General features: G+C 46.1%; 7 protein-coding genes across 7 annotated transcripts; 4 read left to right on the top strand and 3 right to left on the bottom strand.

Annotated features, from left to right (window-relative positions):
- Positions 1 to 87: 87 nt before the first annotated feature.
- Positions 88 to 2,007, bottom strand: N7478_000174 (uncharacterized protein; the record flags this gene model as incomplete). Its single annotated transcript, XM_056916390.1, has 4 exons — positions 88 to 1,215; positions 1,289 to 1,599; positions 1,660 to 1,735; positions 1,792 to 2,007. 4 exons carry the CDS (start codon positions 2,005 to 2,007, stop codon positions 88 to 90), a joined length of 1,731 nt encoding a protein of 576 aa, XP_056784270.1.
- Positions 2,008 to 3,122: 1,115 nt separating this feature from the next.
- On the bottom strand, positions 3,123 to 4,354 carry N7478_000173 (uncharacterized protein; the record flags this gene model as incomplete). The annotated part of the gene is made up of 4 exons (XM_056916389.1): positions 3,123 to 3,613; positions 3,687 to 4,001; positions 4,060 to 4,265; positions 4,338 to 4,354. 4 exons carry the CDS (start codon positions 4,352 to 4,354, stop codon positions 3,123 to 3,125), a joined length of 1,029 nt encoding a protein of 342 aa, XP_056784269.1.
- A 2,156-nt stretch (positions 4,355 to 6,510) lies between these two features.
- On the top strand, positions 6,511 to 7,413 carry N7478_000172 (uncharacterized protein; the record flags this gene model as incomplete). The annotated part of the gene is made up of 1 exon (XM_056916388.1): positions 6,511 to 7,413. The coding sequence occupies one exon, from the start codon at positions 6,511 to 6,513 to the stop codon at positions 7,411 to 7,413; it is 903 nt and encodes a 300-aa protein (XP_056784268.1).
- A 773-nt stretch (positions 7,414 to 8,186) lies between these two features.
- Positions 8,187 to 8,889, top strand: N7478_000171 (uncharacterized protein; the record flags this gene model as incomplete). Its single annotated transcript, XM_056916387.1, has 2 exons — positions 8,187 to 8,565; positions 8,663 to 8,889. The coding sequence occupies 2 exons, from the start codon at positions 8,187 to 8,189 to the stop codon at positions 8,887 to 8,889; spliced, it is 606 nt and encodes a 201-aa protein (XP_056784267.1).
- Positions 8,890 to 9,573: 684 nt separating this feature from the next.
- Positions 9,574 to 10,817, top strand: N7478_000170 (D-isomer specific 2-hydroxyacid dehydrogenase family protein; the record flags this gene model as incomplete). The annotated part of the gene is made up of 4 exons (XM_056916386.1): positions 9,574 to 9,718; positions 9,772 to 9,838; positions 9,895 to 10,178; positions 10,237 to 10,817. 4 exons carry the CDS (start codon positions 9,574 to 9,576, stop codon positions 10,815 to 10,817), a joined length of 1,077 nt encoding a protein of 358 aa, XP_056784266.1.
- A 919-nt stretch (positions 10,818 to 11,736) lies between these two features.
- On the bottom strand, positions 11,737 to 13,653 carry N7478_000169 (uncharacterized protein; the record flags this gene model as incomplete). The annotated part of the gene is made up of 3 exons (XM_056916385.1): positions 11,737 to 13,287; positions 13,341 to 13,505; positions 13,558 to 13,653. 3 exons carry the CDS (start codon positions 13,651 to 13,653, stop codon positions 11,737 to 11,739), a joined length of 1,812 nt encoding a protein of 603 aa, XP_056784265.1.
- Positions 13,654 to 15,519: 1,866 nt separating this feature from the next.
- Positions 15,520 to 16,249, top strand: N7478_000168 (Epoxide hydrolase; the record flags this gene model as incomplete). Its single annotated transcript, XM_056916384.1, has 4 exons — positions 15,520 to 15,526; positions 15,738 to 15,916; positions 15,997 to 16,048; positions 16,110 to 16,249. 4 exons carry the CDS (start codon positions 15,520 to 15,522, stop codon positions 16,247 to 16,249), a joined length of 378 nt encoding a protein of 125 aa, XP_056784264.1.
- Positions 16,250 to 16,733: the final 484 nt, after the last annotated feature.

Below are 16,733 nucleotides of genomic sequence, written 5' to 3'. Positions count from 1 at the left end.
GATTCGATCGTCATCAGTCATAACCGACCCTTTCCATGTACAATGGCTATCAATTTACCAAGCCAAAGGTGTGTTCTGGGGTTTTTCCTACGCATTAGCCTCAATTTCTTTCTCAGCAGTAGCCTCGACATCCCTTTCGCTTTCACTATCGTCTTTCTGACCATTTCCATCCCGAAGACCCTGCGCGGTCGATTGGTCTTGATTCAAATCATAAGCTTCAGTCAACAGACTGAACAACAAGGCGACACCTGAAATCGCACAGCAAACAGCCCATACAATCCGTAGGCTGTCAGTATATGCCTCCTTAAGATTTGACTTATCCACACCGTCGGCCATCTGCTTGATGATTTGAACCAAGCCTGCTGAATCCTGGCTGTAAGCACTGGCTAACGGTGCAAGTGCAGGATACTTCAAGAGGTTCGAGTACATGCGGTTCTGGAAGACGACACCACCAATTGCAACGCCGATGGCCTGTCCCAACGCACGGAAAAAGCTAAACATAGCGACAGCAATGGAAAGGTTGTCTGGATCTGCGGAGGCCTGTACTGCGTATCCAAGAGATGGGAACAGAATGCCTAGACCCAGACCAGGAACGACATTCAAAAGAATCCATCCGTAGGTACTGGTTTGCACTTTAATAAGGCACATGATACCAAGTCCAATTGTGGAAACAGTCCATCCAAGCCAGATAGCCCAGCGATAATGACCGGTGATTGTAATCAGGATACCGACGACCATTGCGCTAGGCGCGACGGTGAAAGTTTCAGGGAAAATCGCCACACCAGTGAGAATGGGACTGAACCCTTTCACCGCCTCATAGTACAAAGGTAGGTAGTACAATGTACACCAGAGGATAAGGCCTTGAAGTGTACTTCCAATAAAAGAGACAGTTGCTGTGCGGTTCAGGAAAATAGCAGGTGGGATAATTGGGTCCGTGGCGAAGCGGTACTCGTAGAATGCGAAGAATAATAATCCCACCGCGCCAATGACGAGAGGAACGAGAGTATGCCATGAGTCCCAAGCGTAAGATATTCCACCCCAAGTCATGGGAATCAAAAATGAAGAAAGACTCCCGACAAAAAGAATCGTTCCAATGTAGTCGATTTGCCGGATTTTCTCGAGTAGAGAGCCCGGGAGAACCTTCAGATTCAGGAAGGCCACAACGAACACGGTCCCAATACCGATGAAGGGGAAATTAATGTAAAAGATCCAGCGCTAAGATAAAAGAAAAGTGTATAAGTTAGCCAAGACTGTGCATATCGCTTCGACACAGATTGTTATTCGTTACCCAAGTGACGCTTTGCGCGAACCCTCCTCCTAGAATAGGCCCTGTAACCGACCCAAGACTCCACATGGCACTCATTATACCAAAGTATTTGCCTCTGTAGCGTAACGGAACCAAATCCGTGATCACAATTTCGGTCAATGCCAGGACACCGCCGCCGCCGACACCTTGGATAGATCTCCCTACCAGCATGTAGGTGAAATCCTTAGCGATGGCGGCGATGATAGCACCTATACAGAAGAACAAAATACTGATAAGAATCATTGGTCGACGGCCGAAGATGTTAGACAGTGACGCGAAACTGGGTTGGAATACTATAGCTGTTATTAGCAATGTATTTGGAACACAGGCAGACTTAAGTGTCTCTTCATTACCAGTTGAACATAGCAAGAATGAAGTTCCGCTCCAAAATGCCTCAATGGCCGTTCCATTCAAGTCTTTCGAGATTTTCTGTGCGCACATATGAGTATCGATCCATTACCATATAGGGGAGGTGGGAAACTTACCGGAAGGGCGACAGAAAGAGATGTGCCATCTAATGCAGCCATCAAGGTGAGGATGGACAGAGTGAAAAACACCAGCTGACCTCGTAGGCCGATGGAGAACCTTTCGTCCGTAGTCTTTTTTGGTGGACTGTCGTCAGATGACATAGTGGAGGCTGGTATGTTGTTGTTGCCAGATACGGGCTTCTCTGACGCCAAAGCCAAAGTGTTGGTTGCCATAGTGTGTAAGGCAAGAGAGGAGTTGGTAAGAGAAAGGAAAGAGCTGGAGGGCTTAGGAAGAGAAGAGGGAAGAGAGGAAGGAAGGAAAAGAGACCAAAGGTGAGAGAAGAGGTCTGTCACTCAGAAGAGGATCGGTTGACGCAATTTCAGCGCACTCTCAATGTTTAGTAGGTTGTTTAGTAGATCTTATTGTTCGTAGGTGCAAACGGATATCAAAACAAAAGCGTCAATGCAGACTCCAGGGCTATATAGATACAATGGACGGAGTTAAGCTGAAAACCTATTCCCATTGAGTGGAGCCTGATATTCTTTATGACTACAAGAGCGAGAAAGTCGGAGAGAATCCTTTCCATTATACCATCTACCAGGATAAGCCGAACACGCCCTAATCAGATTACCTCCTTCTCCGACAAGAGATCGTGGTGAGAACAAGTCAAACAAGTCATTATGATTAGTGGATGCCAAGACTCGGCCTAATTAACCGCCGATCGGCCATCGGTACAATCTCCCTTGCGTCTCACGCCCCGCGGGGTCCGCGGCTCAATCCGCGGGGGCTATTTGGGATTCAATTAGGCCGATTTGATTTTAGCCTAGCGTTTCTGTTTGAGGATTTTTGACCATTGGATTATGATCGGGATCCTTGCTGTGAATCTTCCCGATTTCCGCCCTAGAGCTCCCAGTGATGGATGGGCGATTGTGTCATAGCTGTTTGGTGGATTTGCTTACTCTGTAGTGGGGGCGCAGTCGCTCTGGGCCATAATACGAATGTAAAAGAGGTTATTCCCTGCGACGATATCGTGTCGACGGGTCATTGCAATCTCTTCGGATTCCTATTTGTATTGAAAAGCTTAACCAACGCTACTGGGGTCTTCTCGAAACTAACAGGGTTCTCATATGCAATAGTCGGGGGACTTGAGAATCAGCGAAAATATTTATATAGAAGGCCACACCGCACTTTTTTAAATGAAAGAAACTACCCCCGCAAGGCCGGTGGCCAATGCAGGTATCGAGACTAATCGTCAGTATCCCGTTACGTCAAACTGATCGAAAAAATGGAAACCACCATCGGAGGGGGCTTGCCCGCCTTCAATTTGAGACAGAAGACATCCCAGGACTTATTTTTGTAGTCGATGCCACTCGCTCTGAAGAATTTCCGGCAATTCGCCTACAAGACTTGGACAGGAAGGCTTCCAACCTAGAAGCTCGCGCGCACGCTGAGCCCGACCACGAGAATTCAATCCCCAGCTCACAGCCTCAAAGCCAGCATATTTCTTCGCTGCCTCCAAGTCAATTGGCTCAGCTTTAGCTTCGGGGAGGTACCCCAGTGTTGTGGCTGCCTCAGCCGTCGATCTAGACAGCTCCCCCCAGATATGCTCTCCATTCTCAGTAAGATAGTAAGCCCGTGCACCCCAGAGCCCATCATCAGTCCGGCCTGCAATCGCCGAATCCACAAGCAACGCATAGACATCACTGAGATCATAAACATGAACATGGTTCCAGATTGACTGGCCCGAACCAATAATAGGAGCCTTTTTCACCTGCAGCGTCATCTTCGCCAGCTCATAAACCTGCCGACCGCGTTGCGAACAGGGTCCACGGCCTCGACCTAAAAAAAAAAGCAAAACAATGAATAAATAAGTCGCTGTTTCAAACATCTCATGGATTGTGTCAGGGATTACCGTAGATAGTCGGTGGGCAAACCAGCGCGGTTTTAAGCACATCCGCATATTTCGCTCCAGCCTCTAGCACAAGTTGGTCCACATTACGATGGAATGCATGATCAGGAAGTGTGAGCAGCTCATCTACCCCTTCCCAATCATCGTAGACTTTGTCGCTCTTGTTTCCGTATACCCCGCTGTCGCTGTCTGCGAATGTCAGAATACCCGTGCCGCCGGTATGTAGCCAATATCCGGGGTTCTCTTTTGTGTGCCCCGCCACTATGCCCTTGATGATTGCCTTCGCAGCGCCCACATGGTCTGAGGCATCTGCAGCGTCTGGAATTTGAATGCGGGTTAGTCTGATTTGGGACTTGTTGGTATCGCTTATACTCACGTAGGACGATGTCTGCTGCGGCACTCTCTTTTTCTAGCAGGGCGGAATCATCGAGATCGCCTAGTACAATGCGGATGTTCGGATATGCTGCTTTGACTTGGTCTGCCTTTTCTGTGCTGCGGACTAACGCGGAGTAAGAGAAGTCTGGATGCTGCGCATATAACGTGGCTAAGGCGTCGCCGGCGATGTAGCCGGTCACTCCGGTGCTTTGACAAGATTAGAAGGCTTTTCTCTCTTCTTTCGAGGCTCTGTCTATGCACTAAAAAAATAACACTTACATGAATATCTTGGTCATTGTGTGTTGTGTCGGATTATAATCTGGTCGGCTGTGAGGTAAGTGGGTGATGAGCCGTGACGTCAGGACTCAAGATTGTGAGACTTTTCAAGACTGGTTGGTATATAGTTTGCCCAAAAAACTTGAATGCAACTAGTGATCCTTCAAACAGGAAGTTAACCTGTTCAATTCTAATACCCTCGAGTTGAATTGTTGTGTGTCGAATTCTTGACATCGATCAATTTGCACAATGTTGACCCCTCATTCATTTGTAATCACTGTGGGGGTTGACGTCGGGGAGAAGCATGAACAGATCAATGAAAGGGTTGCTTCTTTGAACTTGAAGCGGAGCCTATGCCCTTCTCGTCAATCAATGCATGAGAATATATTGAAAATAGAGCCTCAACCTGACTCGGCGATAAGTGGCTGCTCTTATTGCCATGGATATTTTGGGGTCGATGTCTCAAGCATTGTATACGTCGAAACCACGTATCTCGCGGATGGCGGATTTCCAAGGTTTTATAGACAAACGTTTCAATTAAATAAGGCAAGTAAATAAGCACCAAACTATTGTACACTGGGGGGTCTGGGTGTATGTACATGCAGGTAGAGGGGCTAAAACTTCCTAACCAGTCAGATCATTCTGATTCTGCAAGCTTAGAGCCTTGAAAGCATCGTATATCACTCTTTAAGCTTCTTGAGTACCAGTTGATATGTTCATCAGATTTTGCATGTGTGATCTACAGATATTATTTGTAGGAATAAACGTTTGAAATGCAAGGCACATCTCGCGAAAAGGGGTCTTTGATTCCAAGTCTTAAAAAAAAACGATCAAATTAATTGCTCGCCAGATTCAGCTCGCCACATGTATGCCGATCTTCTTTTCAGGATTCTAAGCACTAAGCGATCTCAGGCTGTTAGCGTGCCCACAGTCCAATCATCAACGCGAAGAATCAACCTTGCAACAAGCCAACAAAGCTCATGGAAAGCCGGCAAATATTCCACCCCTTTTGTGGTGAACGAGAAATGGGGAACGTGCTTTCAGGGGGAGAAGCCCCACTCGAATTGGCTCTTCCACATAAACAAAAGTATCTACGACTCAAGAATGAGACCTTCATCGAGGGAAATTTCTTTCAGTCTCGGCCTGATAAATCACACTACAATGGAGTTGGTAATCTGGATCGCTGCAGACACGAACTACAAATGCACTTTGATTCCACCTACGCATTGATCCTTCCTGGGGAACGCACAACCAAAATGAGTGGATAATCGGCTCTTGTTGCATAATCTCCTTGGTGTGTGTGGACCTGCCATCCCGTGTACAGTAGCTCCACTTGCACGGTCCACCCGCTCAATCTCGGGGCTTCTGCAGAGTGCCAATCTCAATAATCCCCCGACTGGACCCTGTGGGCTACTCTGCAGGACATGACAGCTCGGGGATGCATATTCGCGCTATCATTTTTCAAAATTGTGAGGCTATTCGCAGCAAAAGACATAGACAACACAATCAATATGTTATTCCTAATGGCAATGCGAATAACAGCAGGGATGCCGTGGGATCGATCGAAATCTTATTCGAGGCCCGCGATCTTGATCCTAGACTATGATTCCTCCATGTGTTGAAAACCAACCCCACCGTTCTTTACTCTTCGCGCGATTGCGCCGTGTAGATCTGCACCTATTTCGACGCCACCACCGTGCCACCAAAGTCTACAAATACATTTTCAGGGTGAACACAACCCAGCTGGCCCACCTACAAAGTTCAGTCCGCGTGCGCGGGTCGTGCCTCGCTGCCGTCTGCTCTGGCTCCCGGCCTGTCATAATCGAGATCCAGCTCCCTGTATCCATCATTCTATCATACCCTGCAGCTTGTGTCCCTCGTCTTTCCCGTTTCCAGTATGAAACACGTCTATCATTCTTCTTTCCCTGCTTTGTTGCATGCTTAGTCTCCGGTCTAGCCGCGACTGTAGTCTGCACAGGCACGAGAGGGCAGTGTCATATGCTTCTCTATTAGTTTCTCGTAAGATGAAAAATGTGACGTCCTGATTAGTGGGCTTGGCTCTTGTCTGTGAAGCTACAAATGGAGACTGTTTCCCCTCCCGCGTTCTTCTGGATGTTTTGACGCGCTACGATCCATATTGCCTTCGCGTCCTCCAGGCTATCATATATACTTCGCTATGGCCCAGCCAGGTAAAGACAAGAACCTTTTACGCCGAGTCATCGAGGCAGCTCTAGATCGTCACGAAACCTCCTACCCACCCATGGCAGCCCACGCTACAGCCTCAGCGGCACGGAAAAATGGGACTTGGGGCCCCAATGGCGCTGATGTGGAAAGCCAACCATGGAACTCCGGGTCAAGTAATCCAGAAACCCTCATTCCACCCAACGACAAACTCCTCATATTCCGCGCCTTGACTGGTATCGACAGCGTTCCCGCCCTCACACAGGGTGGTCATCTTCTTCGCAGCGCGCCAAATGTTGGTATTTATACCCGTGTCGTGCGCAACGAGACCAAAGCCGCGCGCGGATACAAGATTTTCAATACTATGATCAACACTTGTCTCAGTATACAAATTGTGGTCGCCGCAGCCTTGACAGCTCTTGGCGCAGCTAGTGGTCCACACTCCGCCGTGACAGCATTCGGCGCGATCAACACCATAATGGCTGGTATTTTGACATACCTGCGCGGATCCGGTCTTCCCGATCGACTGAAGAGCTACCAAAACAAATGGAAACATATACGAGAATATATTGAACAGCGAGAGCGAGAGTTTTGCCTAGTCGGTTGTGACCTTGACGTGCAAGAAGAGGTCTTTATCGTGGAAAGCATGTACCAGAGCTTGAAGTCTGAAATGGAAACAGCTCGAAGTACCGGTGACACCAAGACTCAACAGCCTGATGATCCAAGAATTAGACGCTCGCTTCTTCCGACTCACAATGAGCTTAGTGGTCAGCGGCCGTCTGTGACACCTGCTAAGCGTTCTACGGTGTTACATTCCCAGCACCCGGAGGAAGATGAACCCGTTAGCCCGATTACGGTTCCTGAACCGGCATTGGAAAAGTCTTTTGAGAAGACATAGGTCGATTTCTCGATTGATGTGCTTTTTTTCATGCCATGGCTCTTTGAAGGGTCTTTCAATAGCCGGAAAGTTGTGGCGTATCTTGAATACCTTCTCTCCCGTTTGGCACTAAATTTCATATTCTGAGAATTTTTATTTCCTATCGTTTCAATGATGCGAAAGATGGCGTTTGCGAAAAATATCGGAGGACAATATATACCCTTGGACAGTAATGTTGGGGCGTCGATCTATGCCGGTGCAGGGATACCTTTGGCTATGGCCCATCAACTTGAATGTATAATGTGTATAATTTATATGAGTTTTGTTAAACTTTCTTCTTAAAAAGCTCCTCGAACCATATCCCCCAGCTGAACTTGAATGTCACCAAAGACTCAGATTCAGCATATTCATGTCTTCATCTCCCCGCAATCCGGGTCAGCCCCTCTGGACTTGGACTCTAGCTTAAGTCGCGGACACTTGTAGGTATTGACCAAGGCCAGAAAAGGAAATATGTCTTAGACACACACCAGCGCCTCGAATTTCACCAACCGAGATCTCATTTTTCCTCTAAAAATTCGACATCATCAATCACCCCTAAAATTCGAGCACGTTCAACACAAACTTTGACCGCGACCCACGCAAACCCAAATCCGGCACCACACATCACCACGATAATTCCAAGATCACCCCACCCAACCTCCAAACCACAACTTGAAGGGGAGTCCAACCCCACGACAGAACTGAGAATCACAAACCCCTCTCCTGAAAGAACCAAACAATATAAAATAGAGATTATGGCTTTTGAAATCCACGAAGCTACATCGTGCGACGCGAAAGATCTCGCAGAGGTATTCTTCTCGGCATTCTCGGACCCCTTTTGCAGAGCAATATTGCCGCCAACACCAGAGGTCCGCGACTGGGTGGCAGTACACCTCGCCAATGGAAACAACAAGGCGTCAGAACATGAAGTCTTTCTCAAATTGTCAGATGAATCTGGCGCGGTAGTCGCGTTCGCAAAATGGGTACGCCCCTACCACGCGGTTGCAGATCGAGATCGGCGCAATGAGGAGGTTCACGCGTGGCCCGTGGGCGGTGATAAGGCGCTCTGTGAGAGGTTTTTTGGATCAATGGCTGAACAACACCGTCGGATAATGGGCGAAAAGCCTCATTATTGTATGTGATTTACTTCTTCCCTTATCTTCTCTCCTCTTCTCTTCTCTGCTGTTGAGTTGAGATTTTTTTTTTCAACTTTCGCTGACGTCACGGGCAGTTTTGGACCTTTTGTGTGTGCATTCTTCGTTTCAAGGGCGTGGACTTGGTTCTAAATTGTTAAAATGGGGTTTGGCGAGAGCGGATGAGGAGAGTGTTGAGGTTTATCTCTGTAGCTCTCCTGATGGAAAACCGCTATATTTGAAGAATGGATTTCAGTCACTAGACATACCATCACCGCTCCCTGAGTATGAACAAACACATATGATTCGACCGGCGGTGCATTAGAATGGGTGTTGATTGAGGAATTTTTGTTATTTTATATGGAGTGAAATCAATGAATAGCGTTTGGGATCTATTAACCTTGAGACATGATCGTCATTACCAGTGGTATTTGGCCATTGCTTTGTCTGAGTGACAACTTGAGGTCCTCGGCCGTACATCTGTAGAGAACTTTAACCACATCTTCATGGGAGAAAGAGACGATGTAGTAAGCGAGGGTTGCCTACATTTTGGTCATTTGAGACCCAAGTGTCCAGGTGATGCGTTTGTCACGGTTACTTCAATTCTAAATATAACTTTGGAAAAGAAAGAAAGAGAAAAAACCGTTCAGCAGATTTGGCCGAGGCTGTTAGACTACGACATCCTGCATAGCTTAACCAACAAGCATTTACTGCAATCTTGAATCTGAATGCGCCCACAAATTAATATCCCCTATTTGTGGCCCCGATAAGCAGAAAATAAAACTGTTTCATGAGTAACTAGCCCCATTTGCCTTTGATGTCATCTTTCTAACAAATGGTGAATATTAGGTGGGGGCCTTCTCACCCCGCTCTACCTTTAATAACCGCCGAGCCAGATCAGCATTTCAAAATCAACAATTCAAGATTGACACATCGTACCTTTTGGTTCAAAGCCGACTAATACTCAAGCCTCATAGCCAGTTATAAGCTATTGATACGACAATTCGACATGGGCGAGGCACCACCACCACAGGAGCATGTGCTTATTGCTATCCAGCAGGAAATGCCTGAGCCAGTCGAGCTATGGGTTCGTGGGAAATTTGCAGATGCAGAAGTAACAATTCATAATTCTTCCAAGGGGAAGGTTCCATCTGGTAAGTTCGGAGCTCAAGACAGAGAGACATATCAATCGTTGATGAATATGTAGAGTTATTCCGCAGAGCAACAATCCTGGTGACATTTGTTGATGTCCCTGAAATAGAGGATTCACACAAGTAAGTCGCATCAAATATTCAGATTTCAAAATTAAAGTCTCTGATTGCCAATCAAGTCTCAAATTGATACATACCCTGTCTGCGGGTCTGGATCATCTCGTCAACAACCCAGTCCTTAAAGAGACCAAAATCCCACTCACCACCAGTTCCGGGATTCATGGCCCCCCAATTTCAGAATGGGTCATTCTGAACTGGCTTGTTGCCTCCCGGAACTATGCTATCATCCACGAAGCCCAGAAGGCTCACAAGTGGGAGCGAGATTTCCCATGGATGCAGAAAAGCTTCGACCAGGTCGGCAAAAAAGTCGGCATTCTTGGCTACGGAAGCATCGGAAGACAAAGTATGTATATATTCTTCATTTTACCAGTTCATAACAAACACATACTGATCATATCTAGTTGCACGCGTCTCCCAGGCTATGGGCATGACTGTCCACGCCTATACGGCTTCGCCCCGCCCAACACCCGAATCTCGACACGATGATACATACATCGTCCCGGGCACTGGAGACCCAGAGGGCCTTATCCCCGTATCATGGCACCACGGTACAGGCAAAGAAGCAGTTCACGAATTTCTTTCGTTGGGTCTAGATCACCTTGTTGTCTCTGTTCCGTTGACACCGTCAACAACGCATCTTCTCGGCGCCGAAGAGTTTGCCATTCTATCGAAAAATAGCAAGAATCCATTTCAAAGGCCCTACGTGACTAATATCGCCAGGGGCAAGGTCTTGAAACAGGATGCATTGATTGAAGCCTTGAACTCAGGTGTGTTGAGTGGTGCCGCGCTTGATGTTACGGATCCGGAACCTTTGCCGTCTGATCATCCGCTTTGGGATGTGCCGAACGTGCAGATTAGTCCGCACATTAGTGGAGCTGGAAAGGATTATCTTCCGCGGTCTTTTGATATTTTGCATGTCAATTTAGATCGGATTAAGAGGGGGTTACCTTTGATTAATGCTTATAAGCGGGGCAATGCATAAATTGCCGTACTTGGAGTTTTTCTGGAACTACAAGATAACTGAGCGTGGACCTATTTTTTATCTTAACATTTCGATAAAGAATGTTTTAAAAAAAAGAAGCAACGTGGAAACTATGAAATGACTTTTGTGCCAACATAGTAAGGCTTTTTAACTAAACCGCGGGTTCGAGCATCTTTGATGTCTGCCCAGGCGTTGAGAATGCCTTTTTCCTTACCTAGATTTTGAAAAAAAATTTGCCCTTGATTATACCATCGCCATTGTGATTGTTCGCCAGTGCGAGCCCTTCTGTAGATTAAAATAAAGTAGACCAAGGTTTTAGCAATAATGCTTCAAATTTAATCCAGTCACACTTATAAACTCGGCGTAGCAGACAGCGAGCAATGTGTAGACTATATCAGATGTAAACAGGTTTCAAGGTTAAAGAAAACTTGAACTCAGCCCCAATCTTGAAATTTATAAATGTCGGAGCTGAACAAAATTGATTTCATTTCTGATAATTGGGAATGTATCAAGCCTGAACTAGGCTACGTACTCGTCAACCTCGGTGATACTTTGTTAGAGCCGGTGATTGCATAGTTGATGTTCAATATCACAGCACCTTAAAACCCTGGTATTTATAGGAAATGGGAGAAGCGACTGGGATGACCAAAATAGAGTCGCTGCACTTGAACCTTCTGATGGCCAGGACTCATCCGTATAAGCACTAAAGTAAAAATTACATCGAGGGCAGTTTGCCGCTCTATTCAGGCCTTTTCAGGGCAGTCCGGGTAGATATTCTGGAGCTAGAAATTCAATATTGTTATAGATTAATTATACTATGTGATATAATGAGGGAGAAACCTGCTATTACGAATTTTCTTCAGTGAGTATTAATGGTAAGTAGTACTAATATACAATCATGAGGTTTCAAAGCAGCTGACTACACATTTGGCTTGAAGAATCTCGTCTCGTCAATCCTTTCCAGCTCCTCCGGCTCCTCCGACCAAACCCGTACATAGCCACCGGCAAAAACCTTTGAAAAGGATATAGTGGATAGACGAATGAGATATCTCCAGTAGCGAGAGAGCATAAAAGTAAGGGAGCTGAACAAGAATCCAGCAAGAAACAGAGACATGAGTATTCCCTTCTCATATCGTACTGATTGGGCGCTGTTCTCTGTAGTCAGAAGTTTAGGGTTATCAGGTTGTGGAAGTAGTGCCAATGCGTCCCAGTACTCCGGAAGTTTAGTTCTCAAATCGGGAGTTACACCGAGAGGCTCCATATCAGTATCTAGTGCCTCAACAGAAACCCAGTCCATGTATCCACGGGCGATGAACGAGGTCTCAAATCCCTTCTTGGAGATCGTCCCGATCTCATATTTCTCTCCTGTTGGGCTATTCCGAGCGTAGAATCTCCAATGCTTGATATCTGTTGCGCCATTCCAGCTGACATGGAACATAGTTGACAGTTCGGATCCGTTTACGCCCTGTGCCTCAGAGATCAAAGCAGGAGGATATAAAGGACGGCCGACCCATGGAAACTTATAAGCTCGGTATGTATCGTGTCGATCAGAGGCAAATTTAGCCTCCATAAGCAACTTTCCACTGCGGGAATACTCGCTCATATAACCATCCCAAGCCCAGCAGATAAGGACGTTTCCATTTTCAAGGGTTTGCATATTTCCTCGGCGGTCGGTGATGCCCTTGTCAGGACGTATATAGCGCTGTAATAAAGTCGCCTTCATTGCAACTAGGTCAAGCATGACATACATGGCAGATGAGGTGAGTTCTCGAGCATCAGCATCGATAGCACCATTGTTGAATAAGGAAATCTCCATATGGGTTGAATTCACGGACATGAAACGGCTATCGTGTTGACCGTAGAAATCGAAATCTTTTTCAAAATCATTCTTTTTTCCACCCAGTCGCCAAATTATATGACCATCTTTGCCTGAAATCAGGTAGATTGTGCTGGTATGTCGGGCGGAAAGTAAATAGTCGCCATTTTTATTTTTGTCGATAGCGTTCGCATGCATATAGTCGTCGCGAGGATGAGCGTCCTCTGCTAATGTAATGTAGCTTTCATTGAGCTTCACTTTGTTGTTACTCCTCCACTCGAATGTCTTTTCGCCGGTAATGAGATTCGTCTCCGTAAACCCGTTGTTTGTGATCACTTGCTCTGCTTCAGGGCGACCAAGTTCATCTAATCTGATGTATTCTCCTCGGCTCTGGATTTGTAAAACATTAGGCGGGTATCTCACGTTGAAATCGTGAGTGTCAATCTCGTTCGCTGGGACGCGGAGCATTTTCCGAGGTTGGTAGTTGTTATTGTAGACTGCCGCTCCACCATCTGTCTCCATCGCATACGGCTTATGCCATTTCATCCACGCTAAGTGTGGCTGAAGTTGACCTGTTCCATCAGGGAGATCGATTCTGCGAAAGTCGTATACGTTCAAGTTACTGAACTCAACCGAGCCGGACCATACGAGTTCCTTAGAGTTGGTAAGCATGCTGTGCATCAATATTGAGGGCGATGTATACGAACCCCGTCCTGATCGAAGATATGAGGCCCAACCTGATACGGAATCCACTGATTCGTATCTTTGTCTCCTCCGTGTTGCCAGTAGGGGGCTGTGAACCAGTAGCCGGACGATAGAGATGATTGATCATAGTTTGTAATATTCCACCTAGTTATTAGATGATTCGGAAGCTAGACGTTTTGTCAGTTCAAAGCTCTCCAAAAAATTCAACGCCGGACTCACAGTGCGATATGAAATATAGTCATCAGATTCAAATTGAAACAAGCTCTGTGCAGAAGTCCCTAGAGACCAAACCATCAGAAACAGCAGGTGAGCCATTATTTGATCGCTAGCATTCAAGGCATAAACAAATGGGTGTCTAACCGCCTGAGTAGTCACTAGGATTGGGGAAGGCGAATGGATGGAATGAGAGGAAGCGAAAATCCGGCAGAGGTCAACGAGAGACGAAACAGTTGGATGTGGAAAATGATGGCCCGGGCTACATCATGTCAAATCAGATGCCTCTCATATTTAAAAGGTTCAGGAGTTTATCTAGCCCATCCGAAATGAGGCTTACTTCTTCAATTCAGGGTAGAATAAGCGATTTCAACTTCCCAGAGGGGTTTAGGCTACTTTCCTTCCACGAGGCAGGCCACGAAATATTAAGCGTGGTCGCCACGATCGGGCGCGGCTTTGACCAACTATTAATCAGCGAATCACATCCATGCGATCGGTTGCTAATCTTGCCGGGTGCTAAATGAAAAGTTCTCGCTTCGGAGGATACATGGAGGCTTGTGGTGGGGACTCGAACTCACGGATACGGTTGCCGAGGTGCAACGAAGGCTGTGATTCGTCTACGGGTGCGATCAGGGACTATGAATCCCTCTAGGTGGAGCCTCTTTTGTCTCTCTATCTAAATCATCTGACAGACCAGAGGTCAGATAACCAAGAACGAGACGGGTAAGCCGATATTCGGGATTTGACTCCACGAGGAAAGATTTGAGAATTAGGAGCTTTATATTCTCTTAATCTCTGCCCCCGTTGACAGCCTGAGATCATGATGGGTTGACATAAAACCATACTATGAATTTCGGAGTTGCCGATCTATATCAAGTCGTGGAAAATGATGGAAACAATGAACCGCTGATGGAAATTAAGGCGATCAACTCAATATCTGCAAATCAAAAAAAAAAAACCCTTTTTTAATTTTTCTCTTGCTGACTGACTGCGTAGTTTCGCAAATTGTGATATTTCGGGTCTAGCGCGACTCCCGTAATACGCATAATGCCGGGCGATCTATAGATTCTTCGATATAACCAAATGATCAATAAACCTAGCGCGAGAGCTTTTTAGAATCTCTATTATGTCAATGCGTGGAACTACGGGAACCTCGAAACAGTCCTGACCACTTTCGTCGATGAAGGCTTGGACTATCCAGATTACGGTGCGTTTTTCGGGGAGTCTTCTGGCTCCATAGATGACCGATCAATGTTTTACGAGCTGTCGAAAGTTAACTATTGAGCCATAGGTGTTATGCTCATGCATAAGGACAAGCCCGCCCTGCGAACCAAATTTGATGAGTTTTCCAAGACATTTCGCGATATGAGAACTGAGATACTTTCGATTCATATTCATTTCCTAATTCCTCCCTATCTGCCATTAATGTGCTATCCATATAAAAAGATTCACGTCGAGGATGACGCCCGTGTACGAAGGCGCTGTCTCGAGAACAACAACAAGGCATACAGTCAGTGCTGCGTCCCATTCTTGCTAAAATAATTACACTTGAAGAATCTTGTAAATGCTAGGTATCATTCAATCCAAGGCTTCCTGGAAGGGAACCTGGAGGGCAATGAAAATTGAGGGAGTATATTCCTGGTAGGTCAATTTTGACAACTACGATCATTTCGAAGCTAATTCATGTGAGGAAGTTCCATGAGTCCCCAGGTTTAGCTGTCGGATGGCGATGGCAGATCCCGGCTCTCCTTGACTTGAAATTTCATGTCATTGCATTGGATTGCCTTGGATACGGAGGTACAGTTTATTCTTCCTTGAAATTTTTACTTAATTTATTTGACTACTAACTCCAGGTTGTCTTGGAGGACTCACCGGGTGATATAGAGTCATATAGTTATAAGAATCTAGCAACAGACGTGAAAGATCTGGCCGGAAGGTTGGATGTCAAGAGTTTTGTTGCCTGCGGTCATGTCGTGTAAGTTGGCTATCGAGGACTCGAGCATATCTTATGCTAATTCGCACTTTTATGTTCAGGGGAGCCAACCCTGCATATCATCTCGCTTTGTGGTACCCGTCTATCGTTTCTCATGTAATAACTCTATGTGTTCCGTATTTTCCGACTAAAGGAAGTTTTATCCCACTGGGTGATTTTACAAAGAATCTTATACAGAGTTTTCGATATTAAGACCAGTCTCAAAGTGGGCGGATTGAAAGAGTATTCCAGGCAGAGAGTGAAATTCGTTCGTTCCTCGTTGCAATTTATACAGGGCAAGACGAGGACGGAGATGTAGCTTGGGATGCGTTTACTGGTCTAAGCATTGATCGAGTTTCTGGGTTGAAACCATCACAGCTACTCAGCGACGAGGTATGATATACAAAACTGGGCACTTCCCTGAAAACTAGGGCGATGAGTGAAAACGAAGCTAACATTTGAATATTTTCTAGGAATTGAGCTACTACACAGATATTTTCGCGCGTCGAGGCCTTGCGGCGCCTTGTAAGCTATCTACTATAGGATTATTTTCTACTTCCTGAGTGATTCTCGTACCATTTTCTAGTGATTTACTACCGAACTCGCGAAATCAACTATCGGGACGAAATTCATGGCCTCGAACATCCGAATATTAGTGTCCCTGTTCTTTTTATTCAGACTCTTCAAGACCAGGCCCTCCATCCTCACCTTTTGCGGAGGGAATGAGTTCATTCGTACCGCAATTAACTATCCAACCAGTAGAGGGAATACACTGGGTTATGTTAGAAAAGCCAGACGAAGTGAATGGGGTTCTATGTGCATGGCTGGAATCTCATTTTCCCATGACAGAGATACGGTGGTAGATGATTTTCATATATATACCAAATTGAACTTAGAGGTGTGTCATGACACAAGAAACAATGGGATTACATAGGTTGCCCCTATATCAAATGTGAAGGTACATGGTCCCGATGTGGAGCGGCAAGTGGACGCTGCGGGGCTCGATTGAACTCTAGAGCAGGCGCCTTACCATGGTCAATATTAGACTAGAATCATCTTGTAACTGAAAATCATTCAATCTACAAAATTCATTAAATCAGGGATGTTAGTGAATCCCTGTCAATGACATGTTTGTGAGGTTTGTTTCCCCTCTCCAGGACCTCCTCTTCTACCCTCAACCTCCACCTCGCCCCACTTAAGCTGCATCTGC

The sequence above is a fragment of the Penicillium angulare genome, assembly GCF_028827245.1.
Source record: "Penicillium angulare strain IBT 27051 chromosome Unknown utg000001l_segment0_segment0, whole genome shotgun sequence".
Lineage (NCBI taxonomy): Eukaryota > Fungi > Ascomycota > Eurotiomycetes > Eurotiales > Aspergillaceae > Penicillium > Penicillium angulare.
Note: the sequence above shows the minus strand (reverse complement) of the source record. Positions and strands in the feature narration are given on the sequence as shown.